The sequence below is a fragment of the Meles meles genome, chromosome X (genome assembly GCF_922984935.1).
Source record: "Meles meles chromosome X, mMelMel3.1 paternal haplotype, whole genome shotgun sequence".
Lineage (NCBI taxonomy): Eukaryota > Metazoa > Chordata > Mammalia > Carnivora > Mustelidae > Meles > Meles meles.
Window position 1 is genome coordinate 36,255,626 of NC_060087.1, and position 20,227 is coordinate 36,275,852.

The 20,227-nt window shown below is 44.2% G+C and overlaps 1 protein-coding gene across 1 annotated transcript; it reads left to right on the top strand.

Moving 5' to 3' along the window:
• Positions 1 to 18,749: 18,749 nt before the first annotated feature.
• Positions 18,750 to 19,160, top strand: MPC1L (mitochondrial pyruvate carrier 1 like). The gene has a single exon (XM_045994754.1). It carries the CDS (start codon positions 18,750 to 18,752, stop codon positions 19,158 to 19,160), a length of 411 nt encoding a protein of 136 aa, XP_045850710.1.
• Positions 19,161 to 20,227: the final 1,067 nt, after the last annotated feature.

Sequence of the window (20,227 nt, forward strand, 5' to 3'; positions counted from 1 at the left end):
TGATCTCAGGGTCGTGAAATCAAGCCCCACTTCGGACTCTGCACTCAGCGGGGAGTCTGAGGATTCTCTTTTCCCCCCTCCCATTCTCCCCACTTCTGCTATCTCTAAAATACATAAATAAAATTAAAAAAAAAAAAAAGGACTTACAGGGGTGCCTGGGTGTCTCAGTTGTTAAGCGTCTGCCTTCAGCTCAGGTCATGATCTCAGGGTCCTGGGATTGAGCCCCGCATTGGGCTCCGTACATCTCCCTCTCCTACTCCGTGTTCCCTCTTGCTGTGTCTCTATCAAACAAATCAATCTTAAAAAAAAAAGAGAGACATTTCATTTGTTATCTTTCACCCGTTCTAGCATATACTGATATTCTTGCCTGAAAGAATTATTGTGGTGTTTGCCAAATAATGATGTTTTATTTCCCTCATTCTATATTTATTAATTGGAATTCTGTAAAGAAGAGCTTTCCCTTCTCCCCATTATTTCTTCCATTATTTACACCAGCATGAACTGACGGGTATCTTGGGCTCCGTGTCACAATCCAACACTGTCCTTTTTGTTGCACAGTTGTCCCAGATTTGGTCACTAGGGGACCCTTTGGTTGGTTCCTATGTCCTCTTGACATCTCCCTATCATTTTCTGAGCACTTCTTTACTTTCTGGCACCACATATTTATGGACTGAATGTTCAAGTTAATCACCAGCAAACTTACACGATGGAGAGAAAGATGGGTGGGGAGGGGGACAAGTAAGGAAAGAACAAGTGGTATTGGCTGGACTACGTAAATACACACGCAACAACATGAGAAATTAGGGGGAGCTGCTCTCGTTGCTTCACAAGAGAACGAGGTCAGAGTTGGATCTGAGAGGACGTTTTTTGGTCTACTCCTTTCATGTTCCCTTTACCTTCGGCGAACATCTCAGCTAGTTTCTTCACTCATGGCAGAAATCCTCTATCCCTAAAGTCTGAAGGAATCGTCCAGAAACTTGCCAGTAGACTAAATGGGCTGCTTAGAGCGGCCCACGGACTGACGCCAAACTGTGGGCGGTTCCAGTCTGTGCGGCGGTAGGTATGGAAATGGGGACCCGCGCTAAGAAGTTTTATTGCAATCTGACGTCACGTGATAGCCAAACACGTGATCGGCAGACTCCTCTCAGCTGAACACTCTACAGACCACAGAGCAGTCTGGGTGGAAAGTCTGCACGGTGAGCCCCACCCGCAACGAGCTGCGTCCCGGTCACGCAAACAAAACCATGTTCTCGTGGGCGGTATTTTGAGGTTTGCCAACTGTTACCCCAACGTACAAAAATTTAACTTCTACACCACAAATTGTTAGAACTGAAGATGTGAAGACCTATTTTGGAACTAAGTCATCACTTCCTTTAAGTTTGGATGAAAATTAAAAATAAATACCCTGAGCTTGCTGAATTATTTAAAATAGCTTCTTTTGTTTCTGTCAACATAACTCTAGTTTCTCTACTATAAATACATACACAAACAGAGAAGTTATCCAGCTCCGTGTCACCCCTACGTGTGGCGCTGTCCTCCATCCAACATTAATTAGGTAAGTTGACAAGCAACTAAGCTTACCGGTCACATTTAAAACTTTAAAAAATAATCTACATGGTTTTTGCTCAACATACATATAGATATCAGATATGGGGGAATTGCCTTGTCTCATAACCATTAACTGTTACTTAGTTATAACTGTAATAATCAAGTTATGAATATAATAGTGATTACTAATTGCCTATATGTTCACTTTCAATTAATGTATAGTTTTTATAATTTTTTCCTTTGTTTCTTCTGATTATACTGATTAAAATGCAATTTTATCTTTTAAATAAAACAACTGGGGAAAAAAACAACTGGGCTTATATTTTGGGGGTCATTTAAAAATACTCGTTTTCAGAGTAATTCATTTTCATTGTATTTTATGAAAAATACTGGTCTCCACAACAGACGTGAAATGAATATTAAAAACTGGGTGCTCACTCTGGCAGCACATATACTAAAAAAAAAAAAAAAAATTAAAAACTGGTCCCTTAGGGGCACCTGGGTGGCTCAGTGGGTTGAGCCACTGCCTTCAGCTCAGGTCATGATCTCAGGGTCCTAGGATCGAGTCCCACATCGGGCTCTCTCTCAGCAGAGAGCCTGCTTCCTTTCCTCTCTCTCTGCCTGCCTCTCTTGTGATTTCTCTCTGTCAAATAAATAAATAAAATCTTTAAAAAAAAAACAAAACTGGTCCCTTACCACGGGTAGCACAGAACCACTGCTCCAGGAGAGCCCTGTCTGTCCCTACACCCCACTCCCGCCTGGTGTGGCAACAACCCTTTTTTCTCTTTGAGAGGAAGATGAAGGTACTCTTGAACTAAGAACTCTGTCCACAAAATGCCTGGCAGTAGAAAAAGAATTAAACTCAGTGCAAAATACTATAAGAACAAAACAAAAATCAGCTGATGAAAATTCTGCCCATAAAAGCCAGTCATGAAGCAAAAGAAAACCCCAACACAAAAATCCAAACTGAGTTAAATGCTCTCAAGTATATTTTTCAGTATTAAAAAAAAAAATCCTAGAATCAGAAATGTAAAAACTAAGAATGGAAATGAACAAAAAAACAAGTAGAAATGCAAGAGAGCTGATTGAACTCAGGAAAGAAATTGAAGTCAAAGTAAAAGACAACCACCTCATAAATGAATAAAATTACAAGGCACCCAAGGGAGAACAGAGTCAAATGAAAATCTAATAAAGAATACTGAATAAAGATTGGGGGGAGGACCCAAGAAAATGAAAAGCGTAAAAAGAATCAGAAAAAAAAAGTGGTCGATATAGAAAACATTCAAGAAAACTCCAACATACACAAACTTAATTCGAGTCCTTGAAGGAAAACAATGGAAGAGAATTTTTTAAAACTCTAATTCAAGAAAACTTTCCAGAAGTAAGAGAAAACAAGTCTGCATATTGAAAGGGCCCACCATGTACTTGGGGAAAACTGACCTGAATCTATCAACTCTGGGACATACCTTAATACAATTTTAGACTTTTAGGACAAAAGATCTTCAGGGCTTCCAGGCAAAAGGTTAAATTACTTACATGAATAAGAAAATTTGCCTGGCATCAGAGTTCTCAAACATAATACACAGAGTATTGCAACAATGGAACAGCATTTTCAAGAAAGCCAAGGAAAGAAAATTCAGGCCAAGAACAGTTTATCTACCCTGGTTGCCCTTTAAGAATCATGTGTATAGGGGCGCCTGGGTGGCTCAGTGGGTTAAAGCCTCTGCCTTTGGCTCAGGTCATGATCCCAGGGTCCTGGGATCGAGCCCCACATCGGGCTCTCTGCTCCGCAGGGAGCCCACTTCCTCCTCTCTCTCTGCCTGCCTCTCTGCCTAGTGTGATTTCTCTCTGTCAAATAAAAAAAAAAAAAAAAAAAAGAATTTAAAAAGAATCATGTGTATAGGAAATAAGTTTCAATTTTCAAACACTCCTAAAAAGAGACAAAAATAAACCTGACAAATGAAAAGACATCTTCTGAATAGGAAAACATGTATGCCAGTTTGTGTGCTTCAGAGAATAAATGAAAAAAATGTTTCTACACATGCATATATCCATACATGTGCATAGACGTATTTTTAAGAAATCCCCAGTCATGTGATTGTGGGGATGGGGCCAGCAGGCTAGAAACTCAGGTATTATTCCTGTTACAGTTGTTTTTTTTTTTTTTTTTAGGTTTTTGTTTATTTATTTGACAGAGAGAAACACAGTGAGAGAGGGAACACAAGCAGGGGGCAGAATGAGAGAGAGAAGTGGGCTCCCCGCTGAGCAGGGAGCCCAATGTGGGGCTCAATCCCAGGACCCTGAATCATGACCTGAGCTGAAGGCAGACGCTTCATCACTGAGCCACCCAGGCGCCCCTCCTGCTATAGTCTTTTTTTTTTTTTTTTAAGATTTTTATTTATTTGACAGATCACAAGTAGGCAGAGAGGCAGGGAGAGAGTGAGAGGAGGAAGCAGGCTCCCCACCGAGAAGAGAGCCCGATCCCAGGACCCTGGGATCAGGGCCTGAGCCCAAGGCCTGCTACCGTCTTAAGGCAGAATTCCTTCTTAGAAGAATGGTTATAGTGAAGGGCCCATCCTACTCCGGTAGGATCTCATTTTAACTCATTCCATCTGTTAGCAATCCTATTCCTTAAAGAGGTCACTCCCGTGGTACCAGGGGTTAAGACTTCAACATGTCTTTTTGGTGGACAAAATTCAACCCAGGATAACATCCTAAAAAAGTCTATTCTCCCTAAATTAATTTAATGCTATCCCAACGAAAATCAAAATGTTTTTATGGAGCTGGACAAGGAGATCCTAAAGTTTATGTGTGGAAAACTAAGAAAACACTAAAAAGGAAGAGTTAGAAGGCTGAACTAGTGTTACCCTATATGGAAACCTAAAGCCTCTATGATTAAAACAGTATGGTACTGGTCCATTCACAGACAAACCAATGGAATAGAACAGAAGATCTAGAAATAGAGACATTTAGTAGAAGATAAAGGCAGCATGTCAAATCAGTGGGCAAACGTAGACTTTTTAATAAATGAGGCTAGGGCAACAGGATACCCGTTTGTGAAAAGATAAAACTACCCCCAGATCTCCCAGCATAGACAAGAATAAACTCCAAATGGATTAAAGATCTAAATTTTAAAGAGAGAGACCACACAAGTAGTAGAAGAAAATAGGATTATTTCATAGCCCAAGCGTAGGAAACAGCTTTTCTGTTTCTATTGCATCAAAATCCCAGATCCAATAAAGGAAAATGTTGATAAATTTGGCTATCTAAGCATGTGAATTTTAAAATTTTCATTGAGGGACACCTGGATGGCTCAGCCAGTTAAGCATCTGCCTTCGGCTCAGGTCATGATCCTTGGGTCCTGGGATCGAACCCCGCATCAGGTTCCTTGCTCAGTAGGGAGCCTGCTTCTCTCTCTCCTTTTTTTTTTTTTTTTTAAAGATTTTATTTATTTATTTGACAGAGAGAGATCACAAGTAGGCAGAGAGGCAGGCAGAGAGAGGAGGAAGCAGGCTCCCTGCGGAGCAGAGAGCCCGATGCAGGGCTTGATCCCAGGACCCTGAGATCATGACCTGAGCCGAAGGCAGCGGCTTAATCCACTGAACCACCCAGGTGCCCCTCTCTCTCTCCTTCTGCCTCTCCCCCAGCTTGTGTGCTCTTTCTCTCAAATAAAAGCTTTAAAAATTTTTATTGAGGCATATTTTAGATATTACGTATCTATTTCAAGTGTATAATGATGTTTTTGTAAATTTACCAAGTTGTACAACATCACCATCAGTCAATTTAGAGCATTCTCATTAGCCCAATAAGATCCCTCATGTACATTTCCTGTTAATCCTATCCTCCCCCACCCCTACAACCCTTAATCTGTTTCAACAGATTTGCCTTTTCTGGACATTTTATATAAATGACATCATGTGGTATAGGGTCTCTTGCATGTGGCTTCCTTCACTGGGCATACTTTGCTTTTTTTTTTTTAAGATTTTATTTATTTATTAGAGAGAGAGAGAATGAGAGGGGAGAGGGTCAGAGGGAGAAGCAGACTTCCTGCTGAGCAGGGAGCCCAATGCGGGACTCGATCCCGGGACTCCAGGATCATGACCTGAGCTGAAGGCAGTCGCTTAACCAACTGAGGCCCCCAGGCGCCCTGGGCATATGTTGTTTATGTCATAGCATGTGTCCACAGTTTGTTCTTTTTTACTGTTGAATGATACTCTTTGTGCAGATATACCAGGTTTCGTCTATCTAGTCATGACCTGGGGCTAGCATGAATAACGCTGCTGGGGCGCCTGGGTGGCAGAGTCAGGGAAGCATCTGACTCTTGGTTTCGGCTCAGGTCATGATCTAACAGGGGTGGGACTGAGCCCCATGTCCGCCTCCGCGCTCAGTACAGAATCTGCTTCAGATTCTTTCCCCCTCCCCCTCTGCCCCACCCGACGTGCTCTCTCTCTCTCTCTCAAATAAATAAAATCTTTAAAATAAAATGAATAATGCTGCCAAAAACACCATAAAAAAGTCAAAAGACAATGATAAGGAGAAAATATTTGCAACATACATCACAGATAAAGATACTAGTATCTCTAATAAAGAGCTTTCCAAATGGGGGGGAAGCCCCAAATTCCTATTTAGAAATGAGTCAAAGACATGAACAGACAATTCCTCTAAAAAGATATTAAAATGGGGGCGCCTGGGTGGCTCAGTCAGTGAAGCATCTGCCTTCAGCTCAGGTCACAATGTCAGGATCCTGGGACTGAGCCCGCCCTGGGCTCCCCACACAGTGGAGAGTCTGCTTTTCCCTCCTCCTCTGCCCCTCCCTCTGCTTGTGTTCTGTCTCTCAATAAATAAAATCTTAAAAAAGAAGATATTAAAATGACCCTTAAGCATACAAAAAGAAATTCACCCATAATAAGAGTGCAAATTAAAACTGTACTGAGAACATCGACTCGGATGCTATGAAAAAAAGATAGGTAGTAACAAGGGTTGGCAAGGCTGTGGAGGAAGGAACCTTTGTGCACTGCTGGTGCGACTGTAAAGAACAGCAGGCCCTTTGGAAGGCAGTCTAGAAACACTTCAAAATATTTTTTTTTTTTAAAGATTTTATTTATTTATTTGACAGAGAGAAATCACAATTAGGCAGAGAGGCAGGCAGAGAGAGAGGGAAGCAGGCTCCCCGCTGAGCAGAGAGCCCGACGCGGGACTTGATCCCAGGACCCTGAGATCATGACCTGAGCCGAAGGCAGCGGCTTAACCCACTGAGCCACCCAGGCGCCCAACACTTCAAAATATTAAACAGAGTTACCATATGACCCAGCAAGTCCGCTCCTAGGTATCCAGCCAAGAGATATGAAAACATATGTCCACACAAAAACTGGCACACGTATGTCCACAGTGGCATTACTCACAACAGCCCAACATGCAAACAACCCAAATGCCCATCCATGGATGAATGGACAAATGAAACGTGGTCCCTGCGCAGAGGACCAGTATTCTGGCAGGAATGGGAACGGAGTAGTACTACAGGCCGCAGCACGATGAACCTTGAAGCCAATAAGCTAAGTGAAGGAAGCCAGACATAAAAGTCACATTATTGCTTCCATTCATCTAAAATGTCCACAACAGGCAACTCCTTAGAGTCAGAAAGTAGTTTAGAGGTTGCCAAGGGCTTTAGGGAAGGAAGAATGAGGGGACTACTAATGGGTATAGGGTTTCTTGTTGGGGTGATAAAAATGTTCTAGAATCGACTGTGGTGATAGAGGCACAGCTCTGTGAATATACTGAGAAGCACTGAACTGTGCACCCCAAATGGATCAATTGCACAGCATGAGGATTATACCTCAATACTGCTATACATATTTTTCTATATGTATACATGTACGTATGTGTATGTACATATACAAATATTTTAAAAAACCGGCCATGAGATACCACTTCTCAACTATCACATCAGCAAACATTCTGAAGCTTGACAATACATTCCGTTGACAAGGCTTACGGTGGAGTAAGAGACACTCCTGTGCATTGTGCAAATGAATGCAAAATGGAAGGCAAATTTGGTAATATCTGACAAGATTGTACTTGTACCTACCCTCTGACCCAGCAGTAACATTTCTAGGGTATTATTTTTATTTGACAGAGAGAGAGAGATTACAAGTAGGCAGAGGCAGGCAGAGAGAGGAAGAAGCAGGCTCCCGGCTGAGCAGAGAGCCCGATGCAGGGCTCGATCCCAGGACCCTGAGATCATGACCTGAGCCGAAGGCAGAAGCTTTAACCCACTGAGCCACCCAGGCGCCCCTCTAGGGTATTATTTTTGTTTAAAAAACATTTTTAAGTGAGGTGGCTGAGTGGCTCAGTCAGTTAAGCATCTGCCCTTGGCTCAAGTCATGATTCTGGGGGCCCTGGGACTGAGGCCCGCATCAGGCTCCCTGCTTGGCAGGGAACCTGCTTCTCCTTCTCCCTGATGCTCTCCCTGCTTACAGTCTGTCAAATAAATAAAATGTTTAAAATTTTTTTTAAGTTTATGTATATATGGATGTATGTAATCTCTATACCCAACGTGGGGCTTGAACTCACAACCCTGCGATGAAGAGTCCCACACTCTTCTGAGCCAGCCAGGAGCCCCTCTAGGGCCTTACTCTTAAAATACACCTATAGCAAGAAAATACACATGCGCAAGGATACTCATTATTACTCATATTTGCAAAATAGAAACTAACTATCTAAATGAAGGATACTGGCTAAATAAACGATGCCACACCCACATGATGGAGTACTATGTAGCAGGGAACAAATAAAAAGAAGGTGGAAGATCCCTATGAGGCGATAGCGGGGTAGTTTCCAAGATACATCATAAAGTGAAAAAGAATATAGTCTGTTCCCATTTGTGTAAGAAAGGGGAAACAAGTAAATATGCATGCATCTCCTTATTTTTGCAAAAGGAAACATAGGAAGGATGAACCACAAAACAATGTAGTTACCTAAAATGTGTGTGTATGTGTGCGCATGCATGGCAGGGTGGACAGCATGGAATACATCTGGGAGGGAATAGCCTTTGCCGGGCGTCATTTAATGCCAGGGTCCGAGAAGACAGCTTCAAAGGGCTCCCACTGTCCAAATACAGACCAACTGGAGCATCAAAATTAAGATGACAGTAAAGGATTCCAACCCACAGAATAAAACGGGAATCCGTAAGACCGTATGAACAATAGGTAAGTACACAGATTGGGGGAGACAGGACGTTCTTCCCGACAGCAGTGCTGACATAGATATGAAAGGACTGGTAGCACTGGAAAAGCCTCACCTTGCATCCATCACAGTAAACACTGATTTGGACGAGAACCATCCACGGACCATTTATCAGCTGCAAGGGGCAAAGCTGGAACTCCGCAGTGGAGAAACCGGACAAGGCTCTGACCAGGTACCCAAACGCCCACGACGGCTCGGAGCAGATAGGCCCGTGCTCGTGGATGGGATGCTCTGAGGATGCAGACCACTGACGGTGCTGCGGCGGAGAAAGTATAACCTGAATCTGTGAGGAAACATCAGAGAGGTGCCAACTGAGGACCAATTCTAGAAAATACCTGGCCTGAGCTCTTCAAAAATGGCCAAGTCATAAAAAGTAAAGAAAGGCTGGGGAACTGTTCCAGAGGAAATGCCCTGCATGATACTGGATGGGACCCTGCACTGAAGGAAAGAATGCTATAAAGGACATTATTGGGACAGGTGACAAAACTGAAATCGGGCCTAAAACGACAAAATGTATTGTAAACAATGTTACATCAAAGATTACTGTGGTTACATGAGAGAACCTCTTTGTTCTTCTCTCAAATGGTTTGGATAAAATACACAGTAATGTGTGCTCAGACACAGATATATTTAACACACGCAGGTACACACATGCGCACGTGCACACACACACGCCTAAAAAATGGTAAAACTCAGAAAAGTTTCATTTTTTTTTTAAATACTTTTTTTGACAGACAGATCACAAGTAGGCAGAGAGGCAGGCAGAGAGAGAGAGAGAGAGAGGGAAGCAGGCTTCCCACCGAGCAGAGAGCCCGATGCGGGGCTCGATCCCAGAACCCTGGGATCATGACCTGAGCCAAAGGCAGAGGCTTTAACCCACTGAGCCACCCAGGCGCCCCAAACTCAGCAAAGTTTTAAATTGGTGGGGGTACCCTGTACTGTGTCAGCATGGCTGAGCCAGACCTAGTTTTCCAGAAGCCTCCTCCCCTTACGGTTCCACGGCAGAGATCTGGCAGTCAAAAGTAACACAGGACTCTGAAGGTGTTCAGGGTTAGGGACGCAGAGTTACTGGCAGATTCCAGCTTGTTCTAGGCTCTGCTCTGTGGCCAGCTCTTCTTCCTCAGTGAGCAACAGTCCCCCCCCCGCCCCCCGCCCCACACAGGCCCATAGCCAGACTCCTGGCTGCAACACCCCAGAGGCAAGAGCCCCCTCCCCCGGGGCCTGTGGGCCAGCCTCTTTTCAGCGCCCCAGACCCTGCTTTGGCAGCCGAACAGGCCTGGCTCCTCACGGTAACTGGTCGGTGATCTCTCGCCCTCCAGGTCCCCCCTTTCAGACACCGTCACCTCCCCAGCTCCTTCCATGGCTCTGTTCCATCTGCTCCCTATAATAAATCCCTTCTCGCTCACAGTGCCCCTGTCTCCCTGACGGAATCCGTTGGTGAATCTGAGTAAAGGGTCTACGTATTCTTACAACTTTTCGGTAAACGTGAAATACTTTCCAAACAAGTTTTCACCAAAGTTCTGTTTCTGTAGAATTAAAAATACTGGATGACCCACTCACTCAAAGGTTAAAAAAAGGGGAGGTTCATTTCATTTCTGGGGCGAAGACTACTAAGTCTGAGAAGGCGGCACTGCGCTATAGCTCCGATGGCAGGACCCTCCAGTGGGGCCCTGGCAGGAGATAGCTCCGTAGCCTCCTGCTCTGCTCACCACTGGCCTGATCAGAGGACATGTGACTAAGGCAGAAACCCCACAAAACCAGCAGCTTGTTGGGGGCCGGATCCAACATACCCCTCCTGCCACTTGACTGGACCCGGACCAGCTACGACACGCTTTATAGCTACAGAAAGTGAGATCGACACACTTAACTGACACCCTCCCAGCCACGGTATTCACAGGAGGGAAAAAGAGCACACATAAAGGCAAAAGATGAGAATCCGGGCCACAGACAGCTCTAAAATTACATTCAGCAGTAACTGAATATATCCACCTATTGTTTTATTCATCCAGCTTCTCCTGAGGCACTCTGCTATTTATTCCCTTTGGTAGAATTTAAGAGCAAATATTCCAAGGATATCAGCATAGATGTGGAAAAAAAAAAAAAAAAAAAAAAAAAAAAAATTCTTTTTCATTAAATACCCAAGTCCTAAATGTTCAGTTTTCACAGCTGTAATTCATGAATAGGCAGATGTTTTGTAAATGTTGGCCAGCATTCCAGGGCAACTTTAATGAAGTACATTGTTGACTTTTCTTTTATTTTTTTATTTTTTTTTAAAGATTTTATTTATTTATTTGACAGAAATCACAACTAGGCAGAGAGGCAGGCAGAGAGACAGGAGGAAGCAGGCTCCCTGTTGAGCAGAGAGCCCGATGCGGGGCTCGATCCCAGGACGCTGGGATCATGACCTGAGCCGAAGGCAGAGGCTTTAACCCACTGAGCCACCCAGGCACCCCAATTGACTTTTCTTTTAAATCAGAAGATACGAGATGCCTGGGTGGCTCACTCAGTTAAGCGTCTGCTTTCGGCTCAGGTCATAATCCCGGGGTCCTCGGATTGTGCCCCGCATCAGGCTCTCTGCTTGTGCTCTCTCTCAAATAAATTCTTTTTTTTTTTAATTTTTTATTTGACAGAGATCACAAGTAGGCAGAGAGGCAGGCAGAGAGAGGAGGAAGAAGGCTCTTCGCGGAGCAGAGAGCCCGATGCAGGGCTCGATCCCAGGACCCTGGGATCATGACCTGAGCTAAGGCAGAGGCTTTAACCCACTGAGCCACCCAGGCGTCCCTCAAATAAATTCTTAAAAATAATTTTTTTTAAAAAAAGAGGTGCCTGGGTGGCTCAGTCGAGTAAGCATCTGCCTTTGCCTCAGGTCATGATCTCAGGGTCCTGGGATCAAGCCCCATGTCGAGCTCCCTGCTCACTGGGGAGCCTGCTTCTCCCTCACCTCCCTGGTTGTGCTCTCTGTCACTATCTTTGTCTCTCTCTCTCTCTCAAATAAATAAATAAAACCTTTAAAAAAAAAACGGAAGACATAAAATCATTTAAAAAATACAATGTTGCCAGGGTGCCTGGGTGGTTCAGTCCCTTAAGCATCAGACTCTTGGTTTCAGGTCAGGTCATGATCTGGGGATCCTGGGATGAAGCCCCAGGCTGGGTTCCGTGCTCAGCGGGGAGTCTGGTTCAGGGCTCTCTCCCCCTCTGCTTCTACCCCCCACACCACCCTGCTCATTCACCTGCATGCATGCACGCACACTCTCTCTCAAATTAATAAATCTTTAAAAAATAAAAAAATAAAGAGTGTCGCTATCATTAAAGTAATAATTTAGGCAAGAATCAACAATGATGCTAAAATTAGTAGGTTAAATATTTGATGAGAAAATAGATATTTACATAGTCTCAAAGTATCTCCCCCACAAACTACCTATTACAAAGGGGAAAACAGAGTTTACAGTGGAGATACCCAGCAAATACTGCCTTACTATCACCAGACACACAGACATCACATGCCTGCTAATGTGACTGCTGCACTGGGGACACAACACTCTTGTGGGGTTCCTGCCCAAAATGAACCCTGAGGACAGTCACGAAGAAACATCAATGAACCCAATGAGAGACATTCTATCTAACAGCGGGCCTGTACTCTCCTAAAATGTCAAGGTCATGAACCACAAACAAAGGCAGAGGAAGGCAGAACTGTTCTAGATGGAAGGAGATAAAAGAGACATCGTGATTAAATACAGTGTGTTACCCCCGTCTGGATCCTGGACTAGAAAAAGAGAACTGTGATACAGCACATTATGGGGACAATGAACAAAATGTGAAGAAGGACCGCAGATTATGGTATTATGCTGTTAAACGTCTTGATTCTGATGGATGTACTGTGGTAATGTAACAGACAGTCATGAGGGACGCCTGGGTGACTCAGCTGGTTAAGCATCTGCCTTCAGCTCAGGTCCTGATCCCAGGGTCCTGGGATCAAGCCCCCACATCAGGCTTCCTGCTCAGTGGGGAGTCTGCTTCTCCCTCTGCCCTACCCCCTGACACATGCTCACTCTCTCATCCCGCAGTCTAATAAATAAATAAAATCTTAAAAAAAAAAGTCATGAGCCTCCATGTGCTTAGGAAATGCACACTGATGTTCTTAAGAAATACCCTTCAAGGAAGAGAAAACTTTACAGAACATATTGCACAATGTTGAGAGTTGGTAAATCTGGGTGAAGGATATGTGGGTGTTTTTTTGACACTTCTTGCTTTGTTATACTTGTTTGAAACTGTTTTAACTTTTCTATGAGTTCGAAATTATTTCACAATGGAAAGTTAAGAAGAGCAGTTAATGCGGCGCCTGGGTGGCTCAGTTGGTTAAACCTCTGCCTTTGGCGCAGGTCATGATCTCAGAGTCCTGGGATCGAGTCCCACATCGGGCTCTATGCTTAGCGGGGAGCCTGCTTCCCTGCCTCTCTCTCTCTGCGTCTCTGACTGCTTGTGATCTCTGTCAAATAAATAAATAAAATCTTAAAAAAAGAAAAAAAAAGAAGAGCAGTTAAAATAAAAAGGTATGCTCTCTACAATCTACTGCATGGGAACCCGCTGAAGGGTCCTGTTGGGCTAGGGCTGTTAATGTCAGGCAGGATCTCACAGGACCCTGTGAACTGCGATCTTGGGTAGGAGTGGGGGCTGGGCAGAGATTTGAATCCATCTTTGTATTTAGCTGTCTTCTCCCCTCGTTTTCCTCTGAAAGAGGATGGTGAGCTTACTGACTATGTTCATATTAATGTCTCTAGGCTGAGTCACACAGCAGACTCGCACCGCTTTATGTAGAAGAAACACCACCTCCGATAATATTAATGGTAAAGAGATACTATTTAATGATAAATCTTCAGTTGTTTAGTCTCCTCCACTAAAAGGCAGTGAAATACACAGCGAGGCTAATTTACCTGTAGGGAAGCGTAGTCACGGGCCAGCATTAGCGTCATAGCACCCAGCCAGGCTTATGGGTTAACTTGCTTCAGGTTAGCACACTCCCAGCTTGCTGACCTAAGGCCTTTGATATGTCACAGAACTAATTTACTTTCTTTGAGATTTGCACACCACTGGCCTTGGGGAGTGTAGGACCAGAACTTTCCCAGGCCAAAGAGGCCAACAAGTCTGTCTGAGGCTGCCTCAGCTTTCTTAGAGCTAAAACATCTTTTAGCAAAATGTTTTTCTCTTTTTAAGGTCACATAAATGACTTTACTGACCATCCTCTGTGCATCTGCAGCCCCTGCCTTCCTTTGCAGAAAGAACAGAGTATTCTTGCACAACCCCCAAAGTACCAAGCAACCAGACCTTCTTGCACCATCCCATCCCCGCCCTCACTTCCCTACCCCGCGGGGCACCAAGGAACTTCTAGAACTTCCTGCACCGAGAGAACTCTGTAGCTGGCCTCATGGAGTCTGCAGGTAATCAAAAAATGCCACAGACCACTGCACTCCCTTAACTGATTAAATCTCGTTAAAAATCTCTGGGCCATGCAGAAACCTCAGAGTTGGCTTTTGGACAAGGCTCTGTCTTCTCCCCAGGGGGCCAGCTACCTGAATAAAGTTCATGTTCCTTTCCAGTCAATAGTCATCTCTTGAGAACTGGCCTTTCAGGCAGTCGAGCTTGGGTTCGGTAACATTACTTATGTTCTCTAATCCTAAAACTCTTTGGTCACCATCTTCGCCTCAATCAGGTAGGATTCTCGCTAGCTTTGCTCATTCCTAGCCCTGTATGCTTCCTCTCTTCAAGTGCTGGCCAAGCTCCATGACAATGCCATACGCTTCGATGGGGCTATTCGTTGCAACTCTAACCACCAACAAATATCTAGAAGGCACAAACCTTATACAAAGACTGTATTCAGCCTGCTTGTACTGGCCTGGAACCAACCAGGAAAGTCACAAATTGTCTGTACCTCCATTCCTCTAGCTGTAAAACGCCCCACTGAAAGGCAGACCTTGTCACATTCAATTTGGACCATGTCCAGTCAGCACATGCAAAAGGCTCCTTGGGAGAAGGAACAGTTTCTTTGGTGATATTTTCCCTGGTCTGGGGGAACTTAACAACTTAGTTGGAAAGACAGAAACACATCAGATGTTAAAGTGATATGTGCAAGGGGCCCATGGTGGCTCCGTTGGTTGGGCATCTGCCTTCGGCTCAGGGTCCTGGGACTGAGCTCTGCATAGTACTCCCTGCTCAGCAGGGAGCCTGCTTCTCCCTCCCTCTCTGCTGCCACTCCTCCTGCTTGTGCTGTCTCTGTCAAAGAAAAGGAAAAAAAAGAAAAAAAAGACACAATAAAAAAATAAATTAAAAAAAGAAAAGAGAATAACTAAAGCAAAAAACTAAATTTAAAAAATAAAATAAAATAAAGTGATGTCCACACAGGACTAATGGGAGAAATAAGAAACCTTAATCCTGGGGCACCTGGGTGGCTCAGTGGGTTAAAGCCTCAGCCTTCAGCTCAGGTCATGATCTCAGGATCCTGGGATGGAGTCCTGCATCAGGCTCTCTGCTCAGCGGGGAGCCTGCTTCCCCCTCTCTCTCTGCCTGCCTCTCTGCCTGTCAAATAAATAAATAAATAAATAAATAAATCTTAAAAAAAAAAAAAACAAAACAAACAACCTTAATCCTGATATACTGCAAATTCACTGTGTTACCCTGGCAAATGGCATGACATCTTAAGGCTTCATGCCTTACTTGTAACATGAGGGGATTGGAGTGGATGACAATGAAGAGGATAGAAATGTACCGAGCACTTATGTACCAAGCCCTACAGTAAGCACTGAACAAGGATTAATACACTGAAATCTGCTGTGAGGTAGAGACCACTATTCCTATTTTATAGATAATACATGAGATCCTTTCAACTCCAACAGAATTATGTGATTTCAAGTTAAGTAATATGGTAAACTACATTCTCCAAAGGTGGCGACAATATTTCCCATCCCACCTGATCTTAAAGTGTGACTCTGATACTCCTGCCTTGGAGAGGTGGGTCTATGTCTTCTCTCACTGAACTGGGGTGGGCTTGTGACTGGAGAAAGCAATGTTATGTGACTTCTGAGGCTAGATCACAAAAGCCAATCTCTCTGATACTGGTTTCCCATTGCAGCACAACAGATTACCCACAAACTTAATGGCTTATATCTTATACCCACTTATTAGCTCGGTTCATAAGTCAGAATTATAGGCACAGCATGGCTGGGTTCTCTGTTCATAGTCTCAAAAGGATGAATTAAAGGTATTGTCTGAACTGAGTTCTCAGAGGGTCTAGGGGAAAATATGCTTACAAGCTCCCAACGTTGTTGGCAGAATTCAGTTCTTTGTGGTTGTAGGACTTGAGTTCTACCTGTCCTTGCTGGCTGTCAGTGGGGGCTGCACCCAGCTCCTAAAGGCTACCCAAATTCCTTGCTAACATGGCCACCTCCACCCTCAAAGTCAGCTGCAGATAATCTCCCTCACATCTAATCCCTCTCACATTTCAAATATCTGACATCCTCTGTCCCTGGCTTCTAGAATGGACCCAGATTGAAATGCCTCAAGCGATTAGATCAGGCCCACGTGCAGACTCTCCCTATCTTAAGGTCAACTGATTTGGGATTTACTTACACCTGCAAAATCCCTTGTGTCATAATCGTGGGAGTGAAATCTAATCATATTCATAGATTCCACCCAAATCAAGGGGAGGTATGCCAGGGCAAGGGTCACTGGGGGTAAAATTCTGCCTACCACATAGCTTCTATTTTATTCTCCTGTTACACTTATTTTTGGAGCTCAGCCTTCATACTGTGAGGAAGTATAAGCAGCTTGTGGAAAGGAGCAGAGGCCTCCCCGCCAACAGTCTCAGCTGAGCACCTGGCCAACAAGCAGTGTTAACTTGTTAGCCGTATTAGTAAGCCATTTTGAAAGTCCATCTTCCAGCCCTAAACTGAGCTGCTCCAAGTGGTGATAAAGACAGTTACTGAGTTCCACCAATTGTGCAAATTTGTGAGTAAAATAAAGGACTGTTGTCAGCCACTAAGTTCTAGGGTGATCTATTACACAGCAATAGGTAATCAAAGTGAAGTAACAACCCAAGTGAGAAGATCTACAAGTACTAAAAGTTTTTTTGCAGATAGGAGTGGTAACCTATCTTTCTTTTAGGACACTGGGGGATCGAGCATCTGACAGTATAGGCCTAAAATGTCTTTCAATTCATGGTGGCTGATTTGTTTATTCAAACTTACACTGAACTAATTTATACTAGTATACCAGTCATCTCTATTTGGAAGCCCAGCATTTTTAAAAGGTTATCTAAAAATTATGCTGTTTTCCTTTTGAGCAATGGTTATACCATATATTCTAAGCTACAGCTGAGAAACATTTGGGATGTAAATAAAGATAATGAATGTATTAATTTTTAAAGATACCATGGTCTTGTTCATAAATCACTAAAGTATTAGTTACCTCAATGTATACTTAATTACTTTTCAAGTTATTTTCAATTAGAAAAAATAGAAAACACATGGAAAGTATATGTGCTGCCGAAGCGAGCACAGAAAACACATGGAAAGTAATCATCAGTTTTGTCATTAAGAATTTTAATCAATGGATATTAACTATTAGGTGAACGACTGTTGGAGTAGAACTTCCATAAACTCAAAGAGAGTTTGGATTATTTGTTGATTACAGAGGGGAGAAACCTGGCAGAAAAAGCCTTAACAAAATCAAACAAAAAATCAAACTTAGTATCACCAATGATAGAACAAAGTAACATCATGTGCCTTCCACTGTGATGCACTAAGGATACACCATCACATGCGTAGTATACATGCCTCCAAATGTTTATTTATGAGAAAACATATAAATCCAAATTAAGGATATTCTGAAAAACCACTGACTTGCACTTTTCGCAAAAATTTCAGTGTCATAAAAAGAAAAAAGGCGGGACGCCTGGGTGGCTCAGTGGGTTAAGCCGCTGCCTTCAGCTCGGGTCATGATCCCAGAGTCCTGGGATCGAGTCCCGCATGGTCTCCTTGCTCGGCAGGGAGCCTGCTTCTCTCTCCACCTCTGCCTGCCTGTGTGCTCTCTCTCTCCTTCTCTCTGACAAATAAATAAAATATTTAAAAAAAAAATGCTGGGAACTCCTCTACACTAAGGAAGATTAATCTAAAAGAGGTAACTAAATGTGAATCTTGACTGGATCTCCCCTCTCCCGCCAAAAAACTAAAGAAACAGCCACAATTCTAAAATTTAAGTATGCACTTCATATTAAATAGTACTGTACATAAAAGTATCTGAGTGGATTATTGTACTGTGATTAAGTAGGGGAATGTCCTTGTTAAGAGCCAGAGGCGGAAATGTTTAGGGGTGAAACGTCACTATAGCTGCAACACTAAGGCAAATTGTGTAAGGATTAAATTTGTGTACCTGGCTGAAGAATGTTGTATCACATCTAGTCCACACTGCCCACAAACCGGGCAGAACAATCAAAGCTTCCTTTTGGATACCGAGGAGAAGAACACAACTGGACACTCACCTCCCTGGGTGGCGCACGGAGCTCTGGGAATTTTACGGTGGTCTCAGCACAAGGGTGAGCGGAGGATGAGGCTGCCAAAGAAACAGAAGTACACGCACACACGACAGGGTTCACGCGAGGCACACTTTATGGCCGTCCTGCTCAGGCGTGACGGTGAGGCCACGCCTCTCGCCCCTAAAGTCGTACCTGACAGCCGCGTGTGCCAGTCCAACACACTTTACGGCAGTCACGGGAAGGCGCGAGGGTGTGGCTATACCTCCCGCGCAACAGGCACGCACGACAGCCGCACATGCTGTGTGGAGCGCTTTATGGCAACCACGCAAAGGCGCGAGGTCACGGGACCGTGCTGTGCGGAGTAGGCTCTGCGTCCTGCGTCATCGTGGTTTGGCTGTTATTTTGTTGGTGCTCTCATGCCTTGGAGATCATGGTGATGGTGGAGGCCCTGTGGCGGAGTGCGAGGGACTATATGAAGACCAAGGAGTTCCGGAACTACCTGGCCAGCACTCACTTCTGGGGTCCCGTGGCCAACCATGGCCTTCCGCTGGCTGCCTTTAAGGACATGAACGCATCACCTGAAATCATTAGTAGCCGTATGACAATAGCGCTTATCTACTCGATGGCCTTCCTGCATTTCGCCTACCGTCTACAGCCTCGAAACCTGCTGCTGTTCGTGTGCCACAGCATCAATGTTGTGGCGCAGAGTGTGCGGCTGAGCCGCTACCGGAATTACTACTACGGCGGAGGCGCGTCGGCGGCTGTTGGTACCACCGCTGCCACCGCCCCCGATCCCACCAGCGGTCCTGTACCTGTTAGCGACCTTGAGGATGACAACTCCTGCTAGGCAGCCGCCAGCCCAACCCGTGGTCCCAGAAGCGTGACTGAGAGGGCCCAATTGAAACTTTGCAGCTTGCGAGGGCGCCTGGGTGGCTCAGTGGGTTAAGCCTCTGCCTTCGGCTCAGGTCATGATCTTGGGGTCCTGGGATCGAGCCCCACATTGGGCTCTCAGCTCAGCGGGAAGCCTGCTTCCCTTCCTCTCTCTCTGCCTACTTGTGATCTCTCTCTCTGTCCAATAAATAAATAAAATCTTAAAAAAAAAAAAGGAAACTTTGCAGCTTGCAAACACTGAACTGTTCTCCCTACAGAGACCAGTGAAGTTTGGTTTTTACTCTAATAAAACTGCGAGTCTGACTGAAACCTGCAGTTTGGTTAATAAAGAGAAAATAGCGCAGAACTGAAGGTGTTGAGTGTTGTTTATTTCGTGATCTGGAAATACAATGTTCTTAGGTGGGCGTAGATTGGCTGGTCTTCCTCTTCACGGGACCTGCACCTTGAGGGTTAGTTTTTACAGGGGAGGAAGAGTGAATGAGAGCGTTCCTGAGATGGTGTTTTGTTTCTTGTTTTGGGTGTCCAGGTCAAATAATGCTTGGTAGCATACATGATTTTTAAAACTTGGTACAGGCGCCTGCGTGGTTTAAGTCATTAAGAGTCTGCCATCAGCTCAGGGCATGATCCCAGGGTCCAGGGATTGAGCCCCACGTTGGGCTCCCTGCTCGTGGAGAAGCCTGCTTCTCCCTCTCCCACTTCCCCCGCTTGTGTTCCCTCTCTCGCTGTGTCTCTGTCTGTCAAATAAATTAAAAAAATCTTAAAAAAAAAAAAAAAAAGCTTGGTACAGGCATTAATCTCTTTCCAGCAAAAATAAGTCAGGGGCTATTGCGACTGAGGGAAATAGTTCGAAGTGGGTTTAAATGAATTCAGTGAAATCCAATTTAGGCTTTTAAAAAGTACTTATTAAGAGAACCTAGAATCTCTTGGTGATTGGATAGCAATTAAAGAATCTACTGTGGAAACAGGATAAACAAACCTGAGTTTAGTTGCTGTCAACCCTGGATTCTAGGTAAATAGAAAATA